The following is a 22,116-nucleotide window of genomic DNA, read 5'->3' on the forward strand; positions in this document are numbered from 1 at the left end:
CTGTGCCTGATTGCAATGTACAGGGAATTGTACAAGTTTGTGAGGATATAGCCACGATGAACAGTCCGCATGTGGTAGTTTTGCACTGGCTAAGTGTGGGGAATGGCTAAGTGTGGGGGAATGGCTGAGTGTGGGGGAATGGCTGAGTGTGGGGGAATGGCTGAGTGTGGGGAATGGCTGAGTGTGGGGAATGGCTGAGTGTGGGGAATGGCTGAGTGTGGGGAATGGCTGAGTGGGATGAATGGCTGAGTGGGGGGAATGGCTGAGTGGGGGGAATGGCTGAGTGGGGGGAATGGCTGAGTGTGGGGAATGGCTGAGTATGTGGGAATGGCTGAGTATGTGGGAATGGCTGAGTATGTGGGAATGGCTGAGTGTGGGGAATGGCTGAGTGTGGGGAATAGCTGAGTATGTGGGCATTGGCTGAGTGTGGGGAATGGCGGAATGTAGGAATTGGCTGAGTGTAGGGAATAGCTGAGTGTGAGGAACGTACATAATATGCATTGATATGCGGGAACATTCGAATGAACATATATCATACCACACCTCACGCCTACTCTCCTCTTTACACCATCACTCAAATAGAACACAGGGATACTATGACACCATTCGGTATAACTGTTCTCATATCAACATCTCCCGCTCACTCCCCATCACTCTAAGTAACCACCGCTGGTTTAACACCCCCAGCCAGGCGTTTCTCCTCAGGCCTAACGCAGCCACTCTCGAGCTGGATTAATTCTGCCAGAGCGTACACATTCTCCTGACCTCTCAACCACCACACCTACCGCTAAGAAGCAGCTACCACAATAACCCCGCACCAGCTGCACACATACTCTGTGCGCACATGCACCTTTTGTCTCTCTTCACCCTCTCTACTGACTCGAACCTCGGTTCCCAAGGGCGTTCAACCTACCAGCGCCTTCAGACCATACCAATGGTATATAAGGCGCTATATAAATGCAAAATACAATACAATACAATACAATACTTTGTTTGCGGTAATGAAGCTTTCCCATGGTTACCTAGGGATTGGCAGGGAACCTGTTATTTAGGAATTATGTTACCCGGGGTATTCATAGCAAGCACCATAGACATCTCTAAGGCTCGTCCATGGTGGGACGAGAATGGCGATACTTCAGCACAAGTTCTGGGTGATGAAGCTAAATCCTTCGTACCATTTTGGGGGCAAATACTAAACTCTGAGGATATCAGAGGACTTGCGAGACTACTGGAGAGGACCATCAACCGGACCACCGACATACTCTATAACATGCCTTTAGAACAAAAAGCAATAAGGTTAGTGGCACTTCAGAACCGGATGGCATTAGATGTCATCCTGGCTGAGCGTGGTGGGGTATGTAAATTAGTGGGGTCCGCTTGTTGCGTTTACGTGCCAGATTCCTCCCCAACCATCTTTAAGGCAATACAAAATCTGCACGTCCTTAGTTCAGAATTGCATGTTCCCGAGGGAAACTGGGATCTTAGCGCTTGGTTCTGGGACTCCTTACGATCTTGGGAATGGAAGCTACTTTCAGTCTTACTGATTATTTTGGGTATTCTGTTGTTTTTCTGCTGCTGTATACAGTGTCTTCCTGGCATATGTTCGGTGTTAGGAGGATGTTGTGCACAGGCGATAGGAACAATAGGACACAAGGTATGCGCCCCTGAGAAAATGAGCAACAAATTTGTGTTAAAGGAAATTTCTGTTTCTGACCTCATGGCGATCGATATCTCTGATGATAGTGATTCAGGATGCATGGACATTGAGACGTGGAGTTACTCGTAAAGTGACTATAAGTAGTTTAGCGCTTGGCTTAGGCCAAAAGGAGGGTTTGTTAAACGGGAAATCATATTGCACCTACTTTCTTGTAAATATTGGCCTAAGCCCAGTCGCTCTGCGAAGAAAACCACATTGCAAAGTTCTGATTTTAGATCGTCTTCGCTGCCATTTTGGGATCATCCGCCATTTTGATTTCTGTTCAAATGTAACTCTGTGTTCTAAAATGGTGTGTTTCAACTTGTAACCGAGCCTTCCCGAACCTTGCACCTTAGTTAATGTTTAGGCTGTCCGCAGGCCGAATGTTTATACTGGGTAAAGAGACCTTGTCCCATGCCTGACTTGTGGTTTTAGGATTGTCTGCACCAATAGGTCTGATCCACGGACATACATCGAAACAATGTGAAGCAAATAACGAACGTGGACACTGGCTGAACTGCATTGTGAGCGACATGTGCCAAGGCTTACTGCTAAATCTGGAATACACTGTTGCCATTGTAACTTGTTTGTATGTAAACTGAAATGTAATACATGTGCATATTGTTGTATAAGCCATAAGTGAACTCGGCACAAACTCTAGACCATAGATTATTAACTTGCAGGGGGGCTGGACACTATTTCTGAAACTGTATAAATGTACGAATGTCTAGATGTCCAGTACCTCTCACTTCTCACACTGAAGGGCTGGTATTCACTGTGATGTACTGAGGGTCAGATAGCTATCTGTATCTGTTTTGTTCTTTGTAAACTGTGCAGTATTAATTAAAGATCTGTGAATCTTTTTAAGCCCGTGTTTGGTGTATTTCCTTTTGTGGTACCCAGCCTCAATATTTCCTCTTGCTTTTACAATGGCAAGGGCCAGATCTTTCTTCCGTCATCGTAGCATTAGCACAGGAGTTCTTCTTTTGGACAAATTCCTCTAAGTATAGCCCCTGCTCTAGGCATTTCCTAGGATTGTCCACATCATTTTTCAGATTTGTGTTAGAATGCATGAACCTAGATTCAGTGGTTAGTGCATAACATTATGACAGACACTAAAGAGGGAAAGACTCTGACTAGATGACATTAAATCAAGGAACTGTCCATGATAACTCAAGCCACACAAGCTGGATCCACCCATTCACTGCTGCAACTGATCAAGGGATCAAGCATTGCAGGTACACCCGTGTTCACTGATGAGCATCAATATTTTCCTTGTTAACTTTTCACCGAGCATTTCTCTATGAATTTGCATAAACATTTGTATCTTTTTCTGTTTCCTCTTTTCATTGAGCTAGTTAGTCATTAGAACCATTTAGGCAGGGAATTCTTTTTTTTTTATTTCAATGCACACTCCCCTAATCGCTGAAGCATTAAATGCCATACAGAGTTAAAGAACACACCGTGTATGGAGGTTGAAACCAATGGCATCCTAGGACTAGCCTCCCACAAGTGTTCGCCTCCTCCTTTACCCCAGAGGGTTCAGGTGATGTTCCATTAAGCTTTTCCATCAGTGCTAATTGGACCACTGGAGAAGAGGACATGGTGGTCTCAAATGCCAGTGAGCCATTAAGTCAAACTAGACCCCCATAACATTTAAGGGCTGTACTCAGCGTACCATCCGAGTGACCCCATTCTCTGCCCCTACAGTGCATTTTTTCCACTTGTTTAGATAATCTCCGCTCAACATGCATGCCAAATTGCCAAAATAGAAGGCATGGCAGTAGAAGGTCCCACTTTCTTCTAAGGGGTTCCTCTAAAGCACCTATCCTGCTCTTCATTGGACGGCTGAACCTCTCTACCAATACATTTGTCGGAGGATGGTAGGCAATTGAGAACTTGTAAGTTACTCCACAGTTTTTCCACATGGCCTGCATGTAGTGGGACATAAAATTGGATCCCCTGTCAGAGATAACTTCCTTAGGAAAACCTACTCTGGTAAAAACACCAAGTAGGGCCGTATCCACAGCCTGAGTTGTAACAGTTCTCATTGGTATGGCTTCAGTATATCTAGTAGCATGGTCTACTACAACCAGGATAAACCAGTTTCCTGAAGATGTTGGAGGGTCTAAGGGACCAACAATGTTGAATCCTACCCTCTCAAAAGGGACTCCCACCACTGGGAGAGGCACCAAGGGTGCCACATTCTTGGCTCCAATCTTACAAGAGGTTTGGCAAGGGTGACAGCTCCTACATAATCTACATCAGACCCCAACTTAGGCCAGTGGAAATATAAAGAGAGCCTTTCCTTGGTCTTCTTAAAACTTAAGTGAACAGCCAAAGGAATTTCATGGGCTAACAGTAGGAATTGGAGTCTGCTTTCAAGAGGCACTACAAGTCTTCTGTAGTCCCCTGGGATAGACTCAGTCGGTTCACTGTAGAAGAGGCCATCTTCCCAGTACAACCTATGCTTCCCTGGCTCTTGCCCATCCAGCTGGGAAGCTGCCTGTTGGCGAAGACATTCAAGAGTAGGACACTCTCTTTGACCTCTGCTGAAGTCTGCCCTATAGGGTCCACGTTCTGCCAGTAAAGGCTGAAGCTCAGGATGGTCTGCTGGATCCAGATCCCCAACAGGAGCAACCACACAGGGTTGTTCCACACACTCAGCCTCATCTGGTGGAGGGATCACAGGTGTGATCTTGGAAAGTCCTCTCGGGGATGTCCTTGTTGGTAGCACAGGAGCGCTGGCTGGTTTCTTCCTGGAGGTTGTAGGTTTCCCCTTCCGCTTGAGAGCCCCTTAAGGTACTCTCTCTGGCCTTCCAAGTCTGCTCCTGTTTCCTTTTGCTGGGAGCCTGGTGGTGCTTGATACAACTCTAAGAGTTTTTAAGTCATTCCCCAACAGGACTCTCCCAGGTACTTCACTCTGCACACTTACAGGTATCTTGACAGTCATGTCATTGCACTGGATGAGAGCTGGTAACTGTGGGGGCATTTGGACAGGGCATCCAGCAAGCTTAGTTAGGAATTTGGGTGCCTTAGCAAAATCCTCAACCTTGAAAAATGATTCATCAACTACAGTTATGTTAGCCCCAGTGTCTCTGATGGCAGGGGTCTCCTGACCATTCACAAGAACACTGTCTTTGTAATACTCTTTAGTATTGTCTGCAATAGAGTTATAAACATCCAAGTTCTGCTGTTCCCACAGACCCAGGGATACTAAAGAAACACTGGCTGAGACAAGACTTTCATGGGTTCCTCAGCCAGTAAGTGAAAGTTTCCGCTTGCCATTAGTACGTCATCCACTGGGGAGAATGCTAAGGAGACAGTGTGGACCGCTGACGGTTTACCCTTACATCTGGGATCCCCTTTCACATGGTCAGTTGACCCACAAGCATAACATTTACCAAATGTCTTTATTAATGGGGGTTTGTTCTGACCTCCTTCTGGTTTGTCACCAGGAGGTACACTAGCCTGATTCGGTTTCACTTGGGGATTACCCTTATTATGTTTGTGGCCCTCTTTTGGAGTGGAAGTATTAGAATTCTCTTTAGTATCTTTCTTGTGCTACCTTCCCTCATCCTTCTTCTGAGTTACCCCAGAATCCTTGTGAGTAGCCATGTTGGCAACCCACAAGTCAGCAGCCCTTGCTAACCTCTTTGGATCAATTTCCTTAGAGTCAGCCAAGTGCTGTCTCAGCTCAGGAGAGCAGGCATCATAAATAGATTCCAACATAACCAGATTTCTCATACCTTCATAAGTGTTAACTCTGTACCCCTTAACCCATCCATCTACGTTTTTCAAACATTCAGTCACCCAGGTAGCCCAAGGGCTACCATCATACATTTTGAGGGTTCTAAACCTCTTAAGATACTGAGAAGGGGTCTTCACAAAACTAGCTATCAAAGCTAGCTTCACAGTTTCATGCTCCTTTCTGTCTATATCCCCCAACTCCATTACCACATCAGTTGCAACAGGGGGTAGCCTAGAAAAACGCCAAGGAATCAACTGACTCCCTGTAATGTCTTGAATCCCATGGTTATATTCAAAAGCAGACAACCAATCCAAAATATCAAGCTTAACCTCATACATACTTACTGCATCTTTGGGCATGCAAGGCCTCTTAGGGCTGGAAGACCTAGAGGACTCTGGGAGAGAACCAGTTTCACTAGACAACTTTTTCATTTCTAGTGCATGATTCAATTCCATTTCTCGTAGTCTAAGGTTTTGATGTTTGCTTTCAGTTTGAGCTTGGATTCTTTTAAATTCTAACTCCAGTCTCATTTTTTCAAGTGAAACAAATTCAGGACATATGTTTGGACCTGGTGGGGTCCCTGTGGTCAAAGGTGGAGGCCTATGAGCAGGTAGAGGTAAGACAGGGCCTACATTCTGAGACTCTTCTGCCTCATCTAACTCATCCACAATACTAGAGCTGGGCTCTGACATATTATCATCCTCAACATTTTCCACATTTTCTGCAGGTGTGGGGTTTCAGACCCACTCCTCAGACTTTGGTATTCTAACAACGTTTCTATCAATTCCACCTTTTTGCCTTTGACAGTGAGATTCCTAGCTTTACACATATCTCTCAATTGATCAACAGTTAAAGCCACTATGGTCTTCTGTTTGTAGCTTTCCATATCAGTCATGATAAAACAATTGCTTTACTAGTGTTGCTTAGCCTTGGAAGGATTATATGAACAAAGGTAAATGTAGCACTCTAAATGTAACAAGTATACTTTATCCTCACCGCTGTACACCAGTGTTAGGCAGAATCACCTGCAGTACCCTTTGGGAACACTACAGGCAATTAAGACTACAAGTGTAAGCACAATTTCACCTTTGGTACAAGCCTGTACCACACAGTAAAGTGGTAGTGATGGCTGAGCAGCCAGACTTATCTCAAGAGTTTAAGTAGCAGTAGAACAAGTTACACAAAGGACCAATTTATACAGTGATTCAAACAAACATTTACTCAAGGTTTCTTGTTAAAAGAATATACATTTATTTACTCAGTCAGTTAGAAAACATTACACTAGCATAAGCAGCTCAATATCACACACTAATAAACCACAAAAATCCAACCGGTAAGTAAATGAACAAGTTTAGCTCCTATGAAGTGGGAGCAAAATGGCACTTCAAATACTTATTAAAGGGATAAAAAGACAAGGTTATAAGAATAGACAGCTCAAATACATTCATAGGCAGGGCAAAGGCTTCAGTTAAATACAACCAGCAATTATTCTCACAGGCCTCGGCCAAAGTCAATAGATCAGAGTCTTTGCATAGGATAGCACAGTTCTGGTAGATAATGGTTAAGTCTTTGCCACAGAGTTTAGAAGAATTTGCCTATGTGAAAAGTTTGACGAATGTTTAGGGAAGGACAAGCCTTCAAAGTTGAGGAAAGTTTCACGCACTTTCTTGATGGCCGAAAATACTTCCGGACCGCGTTTGCACAGTATCTTGTTAATGAAGAAAGCTGTAACTGAGGCAGTTGTTCCTGGCAGTTCCAGCAGATCTCGCTGTTCCTGAGCTTCAGTCGTGGGGCCAAGAAGGAGGATGTCGGGAGGTTCCTGCACTGCCCAGGGCTAAGGCCAAAAGCTGTAGCAAGACGTCAGTTTAAGGTGTGAGTGCCTTAAGTCCACGAGCTGGTTTCCTTCCCTATCCGGTTTTCAACAGCACTCTGATGAAAATTCGGCCAGATGGGGACGGTGTCCAGGTGCCTTACTAGTTGGTTGTTCCCACCAAATTCAAGAGAAGAAGTTAACCTTGAAGGGCTTCTCTGTCGATTGGAGTTTCAGGCAATTCGGACCTGCAGCAGGGCTTCACAGGTCGTCCAGGAGTTGCAACAGTCCTCTTCCTTCAGCTCGTCTTCGGTTCTTTCGTTCCAGTGGTCGACTCTGCTTTCCAGGTCCAAGAGACCTGCTTTTAAACAGTTTTCCACCATTCGTTCCAGCCTGACTGTCACTCACCCAGCAGGGTGGCTGTCCTTGCCGGACAGCCAGCCAGCCAATCATGCCAGAGTGCATTCAGGTCTCCTAGGAGACTAAACACAGGGAGTTTCGGGCACCTCCCTCACATCCTGTCCACTCCAGACACTCAGGTGCCAGAGGAGGGCTTCAGCACTGAAGCCCGCCAAAGGCCAACAAAGGGACCAAACCTGGTTTGGCGCGCAGAGACAAACACAAGAAGGACTTTTCCTAAAAGAATTGGTGAAAAAAGATGACCGGAGTCTGTTTTTACAGACAGGTGTGGGGCGCCATATTGGAAAACATGGCTGACCAGATTTTTCGCTACCGTTGTTAGCGGTCAGGAAAAATCACGGTAGTTGATCTAAACCACTGCCTCCAGCCATTTAAAGTAGGAAAAGGTAACATGTTACTGTTACATGAGTGTTTTGACAGGAAGCTAAGCAACCTCTCCAGCACTCTATAGGAAGATAGTGTGCGCTGGGTCAGTAAATTTAAAAAGACTAGTAAAGCCAATTTAACTTTACATACTCTGGGAGACGGTAGTATGTCCCAGAGAAGGTATTTAAACCTTGGGGAGTCTGCAAGACACCCCTGTGCCACTGCACTGAAGGTGCTGTGTGACACACAGAAAAAGATGATGCCCATGGAGTTGTTTTAAAACTTCATAAACAAAGAACACAAAAGTAAAACACACACAAAATACATGGAAGAGTGGGTTAACCAGGCTCACACTCTTCCCAAGTAAAAAAATCAAATCCTAGAAATCCAGAAAAGTTGCTGGGGGTCTCAAAAGGTAAGGGAAATGAGCACATATTGAGAATTCTCCCTAGCACTGTGTAGGGAAGCGTTCCTCTACATTAAGAGCTGCAGCAAGTCGGGGAAACTGGAACAGCATGTGTTATATCGTAGAGGTACGCGCAGCGATGTCATGCACAACCCCACGCTATAAGCTATATAGTATTACCAGTGACCGATGGAAGTCATTCAATCTGATCGACCCACTTTATGAGAAGGCAAGGTAAAGGAAATGGAAAATGAGGTACACTGTTTGGTAAATGTGTTTGTTGAGTAATGGTGGAATTTTTCTTGCATTTCATTTTTTGGGCGGGTCTATATTTACATGTATATGTGTAAGATTACGTTGGGTTATACTGACCCTTTTTAATTTACAGCACTCTGAAATGACAAAAACTGTGGGGGAAAGCACTATTTGAAAGAGTCACGACAAATGTTATTCCTTTCAAATAAACACACAGTACAGAAGGTTAGCTCAAGTACAACACGCTCACTTTGGGACCAGGACGATTATGGCATTAATGGGTTTGGTAGCCCGGTCGGAGTGCTGCATTGTGGGCAATCATGATGGTACTAAGTGACATTGATAGCGGCGCTATGTAAAGCACAACAATTGCTAAAATTATTATTGTTACCACTAAAACCTAACATGAAGGTGGGGAACCATATACAAAATAAAACCTGGGACCACACTAAACAGAGGGAACTTTCTTATTTACTAAAGTCGTTTGTTATGATGAAAGTGTAAAGAAAGGGTGCACTTAGAAATTAATTGCTTTAAGGAAAAATGGAACTAAGTTAAAGGTGAGAAGTACCATGCGGCCTAAGCTAACTATCAAAGCATGCACACTCAATGAGGGTCTGTTTTGTGAACACATCCCTTCATCTGAAGAACATACTTCATATTTTTGTTCCTTAGCAAAGTGATCGTATGTTAAGCTGCGCATGAGTACATTGAAGTGCAACTCTTTATGCCAACTACGTTTTTCCTTCAATGTATGTGCCAAGTGCATCTGATAGTGATGCAAAAGCACACATTCTGCGGGTGTCGGTGTTCCCAAGAGTTGTTCTATCTACACAGATGCCTTTGCGTAGCCTGGCAGAGAGTTGCCACCCACAGAATGTTCTGCTCTGGGGAATGCTGAGACGTGACAGCTGCAAGCCAAACCACATGCCAGGAGCAGAAGGCCAGGGGCTTTCTGCTGCTGTTTTTGTGTGTGAATTGCTCCGCACGTGCATATAGATATTCTGGGAGCACGGGCGTTGGCTCAAGATCATGCCCTTCGGGAATGCATGAGATAATTAATTGTATTCTCTTCACATAAGGTCTGCGCTGTAAACTTAAAGTGAAAAAAAAATGTGTATTAATGTCTTCTGGAAGCACCTCGGTATACTCTTTGTAGCTTTTGTGAATTTCCGACAAACTCTCTCGAGCTGCTTTGCTGGCAGGAGACGCTGCAAACGCGTGCTTCATTTTGCTGGCGCCATCCCTCAGGCGCCTCTGGATGCAGTAAGCCTCATACAGCTCGTCCACCTGCAAAGAACAAAACAAAAGAGGGGCTGCTTACTGACACCGCTGACCAACATAGGAAGAGGTGGTTACAAGTTTACTGCACATTCGAAAGTCACCTTAAAAAATATTCTATAGATTTCTGTCGGTGAAATATCGACGTCAAATTAGTAAGTACATTTCAATTTTTTTTACCTTAGCACTCAGAAGCGACTTCAGGTTAGAGTCAATGATAAAATACCTTTTTATCGGCAACATAGACCAGTAAACGAAAAAATAATTTGACTTTGTAGACAAAGTAATAAGGCTTGGTAGTAACAGCCTCACCATGATTAATACAAGCCCGATAATAAGTACCTCCGAACAGACGAAAACCTACGTCCACATGGGGAATGCACAACCCTTTCCCAAGAGCAATGGAAGGCGACACAGACTTTCTAGCCCATGTCCAACACACAGTCACCCCAGCCTACCGGTCAATTCGATCGTTCAGACACCACCCACAACTAGCTCTCTCCAGCCACCTCTTATTGTCTCTCTAAGTGTGTGTGCTCCCACCAGTTGTCCCTGTGATACACGTACCACTGCCATCTGATTACATGCAGCTAACACTGTCTCACCAGGGGAGTATCCAGCATTGCAAGAGGAGGGGCTGGGGTGAGGGAGAGCCAGGGTAGAGGGGAGGGGGCAGGCGAGTGGGGAGCCACAACAAAGTCCTGCTACTTTCCTTTCCCAAATGCAGTGCCCGTAATTCCATACTGTCTCATTCACGCCCCCAAACCACCCACCCAGGCCAAAATCTACTTTTTGGTACCCACCCACAATCCAATCTACTTTTTTGGTAAAGGTGGCAGATGGCATTTTAATACATAACAAATAAAACTGCGGGATCATTAGAGATGCAGGAAACTCATCTATTATAGCTCTGCCTAGGCGCTCTAGGGCAAAATACATGCACACCTCCTAAATTGCACATGGATTGCACCAACAGAAGTGACTTCCCAGTAAAGAACATTGCAAGGAGACTCTTTTTTTTAATTATTAATTTTTTATTGAAGTTTACAGAAAACATACAAACATCAAACTTATCAGCATTGTAATTGTAGAATTCATCACAGAGAATCCACCCCCCCTAACCATCCCCAACCTTCACAGAGTTAAAAATGCATAACAGACCTGCTTCTTATCTCATACCTTCCAAAAACCCACCCCACATTTCATCAAACAATTTCATTTTTTGTTTCTGTGAAGGATAACCTTCTCAATCCTGGCAACCTGCCTCAAGTCCTCCACCCATTCTGAACAGGTCGGCCTCTCTTCACATTTCCATTTTCTAAAAAAACGATTTTTTTTGCCGAATTTGCAGCCCTAAAAAACAGCATTTATGTGGATAAGTGAGTTCTTCCACTTTATCATCCTCACCCAAGATGATAGTGTTGTAATCAAAATCCTCTTGCAGCAATAGAACCTCATGAATCTTCTCAGTGACACTCCTCCAAAATGTTCTCAGTTCATAACAGTCCCAGATCAAGTGCTCAAAGGAGCCGACATCATGCTTACACCTCCAACAAGCCTCTGAGTCAATCATCCCTCTCGCATAAAGTGTTTGGGGAGTCCAGAACACTCTATTAAGAATTTTGATTTGGCATTGTTCTCCAAGATTAATGGAAGTCAGAGTCACATTTTTACAAAGAGACCTCCACCTCTCCACAGTCATATCAGAGCCAAGGATCTCAGACCACTTAGTTAACAATCCCTATGCTGGCTTGTACTGTTGTCCCAGATTTCTATATACCTTGGACGCCATACCACCTAATGTCTTATATTCAGGTAGCCATAACTGCCAACTACCGCCATTAACAGTTCCTTGGTTCCGCAGCAAACCTCTCAATTTTCTGTATTTACCCATTGTACAGTCTCCGAGATCTTTAATTTGTGCAAGTCTTCTATAGCTGATCCATTTGCCGTCTTCAATCAGATCACTCAGCCATAGTACACCAGTCAGGAGCCAATTCAACCACAATATCGGCCTCCCATTCAGCAAAATACCTGGATTCAGCCAGATAGGGATGTAATCATTATCACATACCTTGCTCTTTCTCCTCTTCCATAGTTCCCTCCAACAAGTTCTCAGGAATTTCATCGGCGGAAATGAGCGATAACCAGATCCATCCACCGTGGACAGCATGGCCCTAGGCGGCAACGGAGAAGAACTACTTGATTCCGCCAGCGTCCAAATATCCTCTGAATTTTCAATAAATGGAACTAGATGCCTGGCTCCAAAGGCCAAATGATAATTCTCAAAATCCGGAACCCCCAAACCCCCACAGTCTTGGGGCAGCTGTAATTTCCACAGACTGAGGTGTGGCTGTTTGTTTTCCCAGAGAAAAGACTGGATTAAACTCTTAATTTTCCTCCAATGGCCCTTTTTAACTTCCAGGGGAAGCACACTGAGCACATAGTTGATTTGTGGTGTTGATGTCATTTTGATGGCATTCACTCTCCCCAGAGACTCAATTTAAGTGCACTCCATCTCTTCAAGTCAAGCTCCAAAGATTGAATCACATGTGTAATATTGACATCTATTATTTTCGAGACATCATTCGTTAGCCAAATCCCAAGGTATCTCATTTTATTCGGACACCATTTAAAGGGAAAGCCCTGCATCTTCAAAACAGTGCAAGTGGTTGATGCCGGCAGCGCTTCCGACTTGGTCCAATTGATCTTGTATCCGGAAACCTTGTTGAACACATCGATCAACTCCATCAGCGCAGGAATGGAGCTCTCCACATTCCGAACCACCACCAACATGTCATCCGCAGACAACCAAACTTTCTGGGAGGCTGCACCAAAGCGTACGCCCTCAATTCTATTCTCTTCTCTTATCCTCACAGCCAGCAATTCCATGGCGATCACAAACAAAATCGGCGACAGTGGACAGCCTTGCCTCGTGCCTCTCTCAAGTTCAAAAACGCTCGAGTTCATGCCATTAGTCCGAACACAAGCAGTCGGCCGTGAATACAGCAGTCTTATCCATCCGATCATTGTATCTCCAAAACCAAAGCCTTTCAATGTACTTAAAAGATATGTCCATTCAATAAGGTCGAAAGCTTTCTCAGCATCCAAGGATAACGTCACCACATCATTATGGTGTTCTTGGCTTTCATATAGTGTCAGCAACAATCGTCTCATATTTTCTGAAACATGTCTGTCTTTTACAAATCCAGATTGACTTACATCTATGATATCCATCAGCGCATTCTCAATCATCAAAGCTAACGCCTTGGCGAAAATCTTGTTGTCCGTGTTCAAAAAGCTGATCGGCCTATAGCTGCCAGTTTTCACCGGTGTTCGTCCCTCCTTCAGAAAAACAGAGATTGAAGCATGTCTTGTTGAACTTGGAAGGCACCCATTCCTCAAAGAGGCACGCAGCATCTCTAGCATCAAAGCAAAAACCTCTTCTGGGAAAATTTTAAAAAGTTCAGCTGGTAGCCCATCCGGACCTGGACACTTCCCAGAATTCAACGCATAAGCAGCCAACCTGAGATCCTCCACGCTCAAATCTATTTCCATACACTCCAAGGATTCCAAACTCACTTTCTTCAGATGGCAGTCCTCAATGAATTGACAAATTGTACGCTCAGATAAGTCGGTTTCTGAAGAGTACAGAGATTTGTAATATGACAGAAATGCTGCATTAATCTCCGCCAGATCAAAAGTCACCAACCCATCCTGTCTTTCCACTGCATTGACGGATCTGCCATTATCCATAACCCTCAACCGATGTGCCAGAAGCCGATCACAGTTTTTCATAGTAGTTGCTTTTGGTTCCAAAAAGCAACCACTCAGCCCTTGAAAAATACAAATCTTCCAATCGTCTCCTTTTCTGCTTCAATACTTTTAAAGTCTCATCTGAAAAGTTTTGCATATTATTTCTCTCAAGATCCTGAATGTCATCAGTAAGTCTTTTCACTTCTGCATCTCTCATTTCTTTCTTCTTGCTTGACAAACCAATCAACAATCCTCGCATATATGATTTAAAGGCTTCCCACACAAACTCCACTCTGACTTCACCAGTCCAATTCACAGATATAAAGAATCTCGCCTCTTGAACAATTTTGTCCACAATTTCATCATCGTCCAAGAGGGAGACATTCATCCGCTAGGTGTTAGACTTAGGAACCGGGAATGTCAATTGCAAGTCTACGGAGATTGGAGTATGATCCTAAATAAGTAGTGATCCGATGTCTCCCCTTTGGAATGATTGTGTACAGAGGCCAGAGGTCATAAGGAGGTCAATTCTCGAGTAAGCATTATGCCTTGCAGAGAAGAAAGTATATTGTCTCATAGAAGGGTTTTGCAATCTCCAAACATCTGTGAGGTTCCATTCATCAATTAGTCTCTTTAATGGTGTTCTTTTCAGATCGTTGGCACTGTCCACACTCCCCACACTTTTATCAAGTTCAGGTTCCACAACAACATTGAAGTCCCCTCCCAAAATTAGACTCTTTAGGCACCATGGAAGTGACTTTAGAATAAGTTGCCAGAAGTTAGCAAAGTGGCAAATAAATTTGTGGTGCAAAATACCTAAATTGCACTATTATTATATATGGAGCAACTCTATAGTCATTAGACTTTATTTTTATAATAGCATGATATATTAACATAGCTTTGAAGTGAATCAGAATCACTTACAGAACTGCAGATAAGACAGTGCGACTAAATGATTGTCCCACACACAGGTTTTGCTTTGCATTTCATGTGCTTAAATAATACTTTATTTAAGTGATGCCTTGGAAGCAAGCCACATTATGTATAAAACTAGCCTTTCATAGTGAACTATACACTACATACAATGTTATAGAAATATGTTGAGCAATAAGAGTATGGCTTAAGTTGTACCCTCCCCATCCTGCATGCAAAGTCACAATAGCATCATGCAGATTAATGTGAGCCTAACAAATTCCCTTTGGTTTTTAAAGCCAGTCATTATTTCATAAAGCATGTAACTCTATTCACCCTTCTCACTTCTGATAACTCCCTTCCATTCACATTTCTAAAGGGACAAAAGTCCCTGCTAATAGTCCCTTCTCACTCCCTCACATCAGTGCCTAATGGCTCACATTGTAATGCTCTTTGGACACAGAGCAACGTGAGAGCCCCTCTGATGGCCGGAGCTCCTTAGGACATTGTCCTGGCAGCAGGATACCTCTCCCGTTCAGAAAGTGTAAGGTGTCCGGCTGCCAGGACAATAAGTGTCCTGAGCAGGAATTGCTCGGCACTCTCATTGTTCTGCCAGCCATGGACATCATTTAGGGGTCGCCAGGGGTCGTAATTACAACCCCTTAGGTCTCCCTTGCTACCTCTGTGGACTCCCTTGCTACCCCTAAAAAAAAAAGTTTTTTTTTTAACAATTTGAGGCTCCTGGGCTGTGGCCAATGTCATGTGCCTCTTTGTTTCTAGAGTGGCTAGCTTTCTTGTTAAGGCTTCTTTAAAAAGAAAACAGGGGTTCCATAAGTGTAACAATTTGAGTAGTGACCCTAAAAATGAAAGAATAGGAATGACAAATTATTTGTCTTTCTGGAATTCTAAACAATAATTGCTAGACTCATTAAATGTTTATTTCAGGCACACTTCCGAGGGGGAGGCACTGATTTAGTTTGTTCTTAAACACCTCAAATTCACAGTGCAGACAAAATCCCCCAAAAAGCATTTAAAGTAGAATAAGCATCCATTTCGGACTATAGATTTTGCTTTTCGCAAGTTGCAGTTATAACATGTTTTTTTCTACCAATATATATGATGATCCATTCTTGTACGAAATGTATATGACGTTACAATGATATTGTAACCATATTTTTCATAGTGTACTTAGAAACAATGCTATGTGATGCCAGTTCCTGTTTTGTCAAGGGGTAAATGGTCGCATCCCATCGCTTCCCGTGATGTCACTTTGGAGTGGGGTCAAATGGCATCACTTCCTGTGATGTCATCAGAGGCCAAGGATCATGTGATGTCACTTCTGCTACCCGAGGCATTTTGGTGAAATGACATCCCTGCTGCCAGCGGAACATCTTTACCATTGGGCACCCTCTTTGAAGTTCCAAATGGGAGAGGTGTCCCGGTATGGCTGTTAAAAGAGCCACATGAGGTGGCAACTTGCCCCCCCAAACCCCTCGCTCAGTACGCCACTGTGTCTCATATGTGTCTAAATCGTGATTTTGTTTACCTCAATGAGAATTGTAAGTTATTGGCATGACCAGAGCCTTATTATCTGTGGACTAAGCAGACAGACACCACCCATGTTTTATATGCTGGTTTAAAAAAAAGAATCTAGTAAACAATAAGTCTGGTCCTTTTTCAGAATGACCTCACAAGTATACACTAACGGCCTGATTCATGGTAAAGAGTCCATTTCTCCCGCAATAGCCACGTGCCAAGAACGACCCTGCACGAGCCTGTGTGCAGAATAGAAAATGCGCGCCCCACATATTCAAGGAATTAACTGCATAAAGTGAAAGCATTCGCAAGTCATGCCAGGAACACCCTCGACACGCCCCAACGCAAAGCACAAACAGCAAGAATAGCTACTTTTGCATGCTCGTCCGGGCGCAAATACAGGCACCGCTCAAACAGTGCGTGGTGTCCCCTGCATGTAAGCCTGCTTCTCGGGTACCGTGCGCAGGGTCCCACGTAACTCCGACAACATGCGTATGGAAATTTGTTACTCGGTTAAAACTTGGAAAATCTGCGTGTGAACCCCTGTAAACCATTCCTGCACCTCGTTATACTGAGTATGCACACCCCTAAAATAGATCGGAACCCCGGTTGTGTACATGCACACCTAAATCTGACATGCAAACCCACCTCACTGAGATTCCTACACGCAAGTGTCTTTAAGCCTGCCTTCGGTGGCATAGAGATCGAGGGATTTGCATAGCCATTTCCATGCCGAGAGGCTGCCTATGTGGTTCCAGGAATACGTGTCGTTTGGCGGAATTGTGGGCGTGTGCGAAGGACTGCCTGCGGGCCGTCCCTCGGCACGCCCACTTTTTCCGCATGTTCTTCCCCCTCCTTCCCAGCCCTCTGCGCAAGCCACACACATGCTCTGCGTGGTGTCTCACGGCTCGCAGAGACGTGCTGAGCCTGCACGAACTCCACGCAAGTCTAGGAAAAGTCATGCGCATTCCATTCCATGAATCGACAAACGGGATTTTGCATTCAGTTTGGCACGCAAGTTCCCCATTTTCTGCACAAATAATTCCATGAACCGGGCCCATAATGTCAAGCGAAAATCACTCCATGTATATTTGCCCATGCACGTTCTACTGTTCAAATGGCTGGTGAGCTCTGCCCACACTGGGCATGGCCTAACAATCAACTGTGGGCTAGTGTTTAGAATAATATAATCCATTATGATGAATTAATGCCCTAACGTAGCTGGTAATGTTAATCATTAGTACTGGTGAAATGTGCTTATAAATGCAGCATTTACCACAATTTTACCCCAAAATATCCCCCCCCCATCAATACTGAAGCCGTTTTCAGAAATTGTCACATATTAGGATTTGAAAATGTGCGATGCTTTTTTGGGGTATGGGCCTTTTTTTTGTCCCAGTCTGAGCCTGGCTCATCCTCTCAAAAAAAGAAAAAAACCTGTTACTTTACTCTGGGCTGCCCATCAAATCCCCTGCCCAATCCCATCCAAGTTCTTGACTTTGGTGTGCATCATTCTGCACAATGGGCCTCATTACAACCTTGCCGGTGCCAAGGCTGTTACTGTTTCTGGTACGGGTGCCGGCGGAGCAGTGGGATTTACACTGGCAATGCCAGTGGTGGTAACAAGTTTTTTTTTGGCCGGTAGGTACTGGCTTAACTCCAGCATTTGGCTGGAGGTGACCCAGGTGCCCCACCGGCACTCCCGTAGTCGGGCGGTTCGGTAAAGAGCTGGTATCCTCAGATACCGACACCTTTTTACCAGACCACCTCAGTATGAGCCCCAATGTTTTTTACCTTTTGATTGTCAGGCCTTTTGCAAACCCTTTGTAAACCTGTCTGAGCTAAGGGAGATCAGTCACTGATCTATTGTGCATGAAAATCTGATTATGTAAAGGGACTTCCCCATCTAAAGGCAAGAGAGCAGGCGGCGTCATTGGGCGACGTATTTAGAATTAATTATTGCATTGAGTGTGTGCTCTCAGCGGGATGCCATGGCCATATTTTGGGCCACAGGACACGGAAATCTCACTGGTATTGTGCACGGCAAGCATGCAAGGCTTGCTGGGGCACATAAACAGTGACCCCCCCCCCAATCGCGAATCAGAATTTTATATGAAAATGTGTGAGTTGTGTATATTGTTTTATTGTAAATTACTCTTGACAAATGTGACCACCACCTGTTAGTTCGATTAACCCTTTAAACCCCAATATCTGTCGGTCTATTTTAAGATGAGGCTCGGGCTGGCCACTAATGCACCCTCACAGGGTTGTGCTGGAGAACCAAGAGAAATACAGCCAGTTCAGCATTGAACGTGACTACATACCTCGCACCATGCTTGAAATTACAACGTCTACAGTCTGCCTGGGAAACACAATACTGACACACTGTATCTGAGAAAATAGTCATTAAATTAGAAAGCAAACAGTGATAGCTGGGAAAGTCCGGACTAACCAAGAGAAGCAAACAGAAGCTTATCACCTCTCCAACAGACACAATGGCGTGTGCTCACCTTCTAAAATAACTCTATCAGGGCTGTGTGCTCACCGCACTTGTCGCATGCTTGACCTCTGCGTTGACCCAACAGCCCCCATTCCAGAGAAGGCTATAAATAATGGGCGCCATTTGCGGTTAGAAAGCACGTTATGGCCCAGAGCTGTGGCGCTTACACTTATGTGTGCACTTGGAAGATGGTCGTTCTGGAGGATGAAAGATAGCGAAAGTGCAATAAGAAGTCTAACATAACATATGGACCAAACCATGGAGGGTTCGGCGGCAAGGCATCTTTGCACTTCCTGCTTTCCAGGTTATAATTGTAATGCCTTTTTGGACCAGAAAATTCAGAAATGAAACGACTGTTGGGCCTAAAAGAATCTGCTGCACAAAGAAGAAAATCCCATTAATCGCCCTTATGTTTTGCACACTTGAGCGCATGGAGACCATGAAAATGGCAGCGGTGCGTGGTATAAATTAATTTAACATAACACCAAGTCACTTTGAGTTTGTATTGTTTAGTTCCTGTAGTCTGCAGTGCTCTAAGTGGGAAAAGAAATCGAGAGGAGGTGGTCTAAAAAGTTGCATACAATATTTGGGAGTGGAGCCTAAGAAGTATCTGCAAAGGCCTATGAATTTCAAGTAACAAAGGAAAAGTGTGTGGCCAGACGGGGTCACATTTTCGTATCATACCTGAAAGCGCACACAAGAGATTTAACCACAATATCATTAATTATATGCAAAAATGTAGGAGCCCTTTGATCGAGAACAAACTCTGCCAAATAACCTGTTCTATGCAGTGGTTCCCATTCAGGGGTTTTGCAACTGCGTTTTTGCTTAAACACGGTTTTAGGCCCTTCTGAGTGAGAAGCAATACATAGAACCCGCAGAACAGGTTATTTGGCTGCTTTCGTTCTCAGTCAAGAGCCTTCCACTTTTGTTAGCATTATTAATCAGCAGTCCAAAAAATTGGGTAAAATGAAAAATAGTCATCTCCCATGGTGCATTGCAGGATCATGGTTTTCAGAAATGAAACAATCGCCATCTTGTTTTTCTCTCGATGCGAGAGATATTTGCGGCTGTAGCCGAGGTTATGGGAGAAAGAAACGCAGTAAAAAGCTATTTGCATGTAAAAGAAATACAAATGCTGCCAGGGTAGAGGTGGGGGGATATCTAGAGGGCACTAAGTGAAATTTGGGAGTTGAAGGAGGTACAGCGATCGAGTTTGCAACACAAAGCTTTCGGCAGCCTTAGCGAATAACCACATCTCATAGCAAACTGAGCCACAGTAGCAGCGTGTATTGTGGGGGGAAATGGAGAGGGCAGGGGAGGAGAGAAGGCCATCTGGGGAGTGGGGGGAGCTGGCACAGATGAGGGGGCACTTGGTGAGGTGCAAGGGCGGCAGGAAAGCATTTTTTTTCTGGCCATTTTGCCAATATTCGCACCTATATCCGAGCCTAAAAAAGACTACAGATAGCCGAGGGTATGTGTAGTACGGTAACTGCGGCTATATAGTTGGGCGGGGGGTGTAAGTGTTTTACATTTTTTTTAAAGTACTTTGTTTAGGTATAGTGACGTGATTTCTCAGAGCTCTGCACATTTCATGCTTTTTAAGGATACCTTTGTGAAAAGAGCACAGTTTCCATTGTGCTCAGCTCATGCAATAACTATTCATAAATCACAAAGATTGACTTTAGAAGCAGCACTTATTGACCAGGGTTTAAAGAAGGAATGTCATATCTAACTTTGTCACGTGTGAAAAATATAGGTTCATTTTTAATAAACATTGATGGCAGCAAATTGACAGCTGACATTTCTTGCATTGAAGAATATAATAGGTTGCTTGCACTGTATGCTCCTCACCTGAACCATATACCTGTCCCTGTGAAGCAATCATCCAGGAAAAGTAAGGAGTCAGTGAAAGCACATTCAAATGAAATCAGTCCTGGTAAGACTAAAAAACAACGGAATTTAATGGGAGTTGGAGAGTCATTTAACTGTAACATACTCTCATTGCAGCTTTAGTAATGAAACAGGAGTTGAATGTTATTGTAAAGCAGTTTTATGTATGTTGTTTCAAATGACTCCATTGATGCCAGAAATAGCTTCAACAGCAGAGAAGCAGCTATGTGTTGAACTTTCATTTCTTAAAATGTCTGTAGATGAAAATCCACACAGTTTACATTCGACAATGTCAATCCGAAATGTAGTAGCTGTTGCAAGTGGAAATCAACAATTTTCTGAAAATACACATGAGGATAGTCAAGAATTTTTAATGAATGTCTTTGAGATATTGGTGAAAGAAACTGTTAATGTAGATAGATATGTTGGAATTAGTTACGAGTGGAATCATATCTGTCCAAAATGTAAGAAAGGGTATTCTACTCCAGATCTTTGTGAAAGATTTGTGCATCTGCATGTGCCTGATCAGAACATTTTACACTTTTTTGATCTTGTAACTAAAGCATACCATGACATGCAATGCAATGACTGGGGTTGTAATTTACAATCAACAATGCAAAACCTAGTTTTGAATAAGCATGTATTGATTATGTTTCAAAGATACAAAGTAAATGGTAGGAAAATTAACATGTCAATAATTAATTTTGTAAATAGTCAAGTTTCTGTTAGTAAGAAAACATTTAAAACGTGTGTTAAATTATTTTTCATGATGGGAGATCCATTTAATCTGGACATTTCATGACATGAGTGCATACAGAAGTAGATTGGTTTGTTTGTAATGACTCTATAGTCACACACCAGTCTAGATTACCAAAGGGCTTAAAGGATGCTTACTTAATATTGTTAGAAGCATAGTTTTAAAATATATGTGTAATATTCTTTGTGAACATAAACATGTAAAATAAACATCTGAAATAGAAAATTAGGCTAATAAGTGGTTTATGTAAAGTAGGACATGTTTTTCTGCTAGACCAGTACTAAATAAATGTAGAGGTAGTATTGTGAAGATTATATAATTTAGAAGAGAAAATAGCATTCTGCAAACTTTTACTTCTGTTTTATTGTGTAAAATACTTATTTTTTAATATGTACAAGTTTTCCCTATACGTGTGAGGTTACATACATGGTTCCATGTACATTATTTTGAGTGTGAGGGAGTGTAGAAGCTGGTGATTGTTTACATATGAAACAAGTAAACAATAGGTTGTAGATACAAAAACATAGTGCAATTGAAAAACAAAATCAAAATAATTGACTGAAAAGGCAACTTTGTTAATTATATACATAATAATCAAGTTCTGACGGAAATTGAAATAGAACATCATGCAAATGCCTCAATCTTCGAAGCCTGTGTCGGTCTGGAGAATGAGATACAGACAATCAAGGATTTGCGAGATAGACTAAGCATGACACCTAAAATCTTTGATACCCAGGACACGTTGTCTGCTGTCCTAGATGGATCACCGTAGATGGA

General features: G+C 43.4%; 1 protein-coding gene across 8 annotated transcripts in view; it reads right to left on the reverse strand.

The window, feature by feature from the left end:
- RIPOR2 (RHO family interacting cell polarization regulator 2) overlaps positions 1-22,116 on the reverse strand; it is a 1,323,029-nt gene that overhangs the window by 491,540 nt on the left and 809,373 nt on the right. For all 8 annotated transcript variants that reach the window (XM_069613633.1, XM_069613632.1, XM_069613630.1 and 5 more), the window contains exon 7: positions 9,845-9,994. In XM_069613633.1, the coding sequence (XP_069469734.1) occupies positions 9,845-9,994 (150 nt within the window). The remainder of the gene's footprint in view (positions 1-9,844; positions 9,995-22,116) is intronic.

Source organism: Ambystoma mexicanum, chromosome 5p (genome assembly GCF_040938575.1).
Source record: "Ambystoma mexicanum isolate Mex_15411 chromosome 5p, UKY_AmexF1_1, whole genome shotgun sequence".
In the NCBI taxonomy this organism is placed as follows: domain Eukaryota; kingdom Metazoa; phylum Chordata; class Amphibia; order Caudata; family Ambystomatidae; genus Ambystoma; species Ambystoma mexicanum.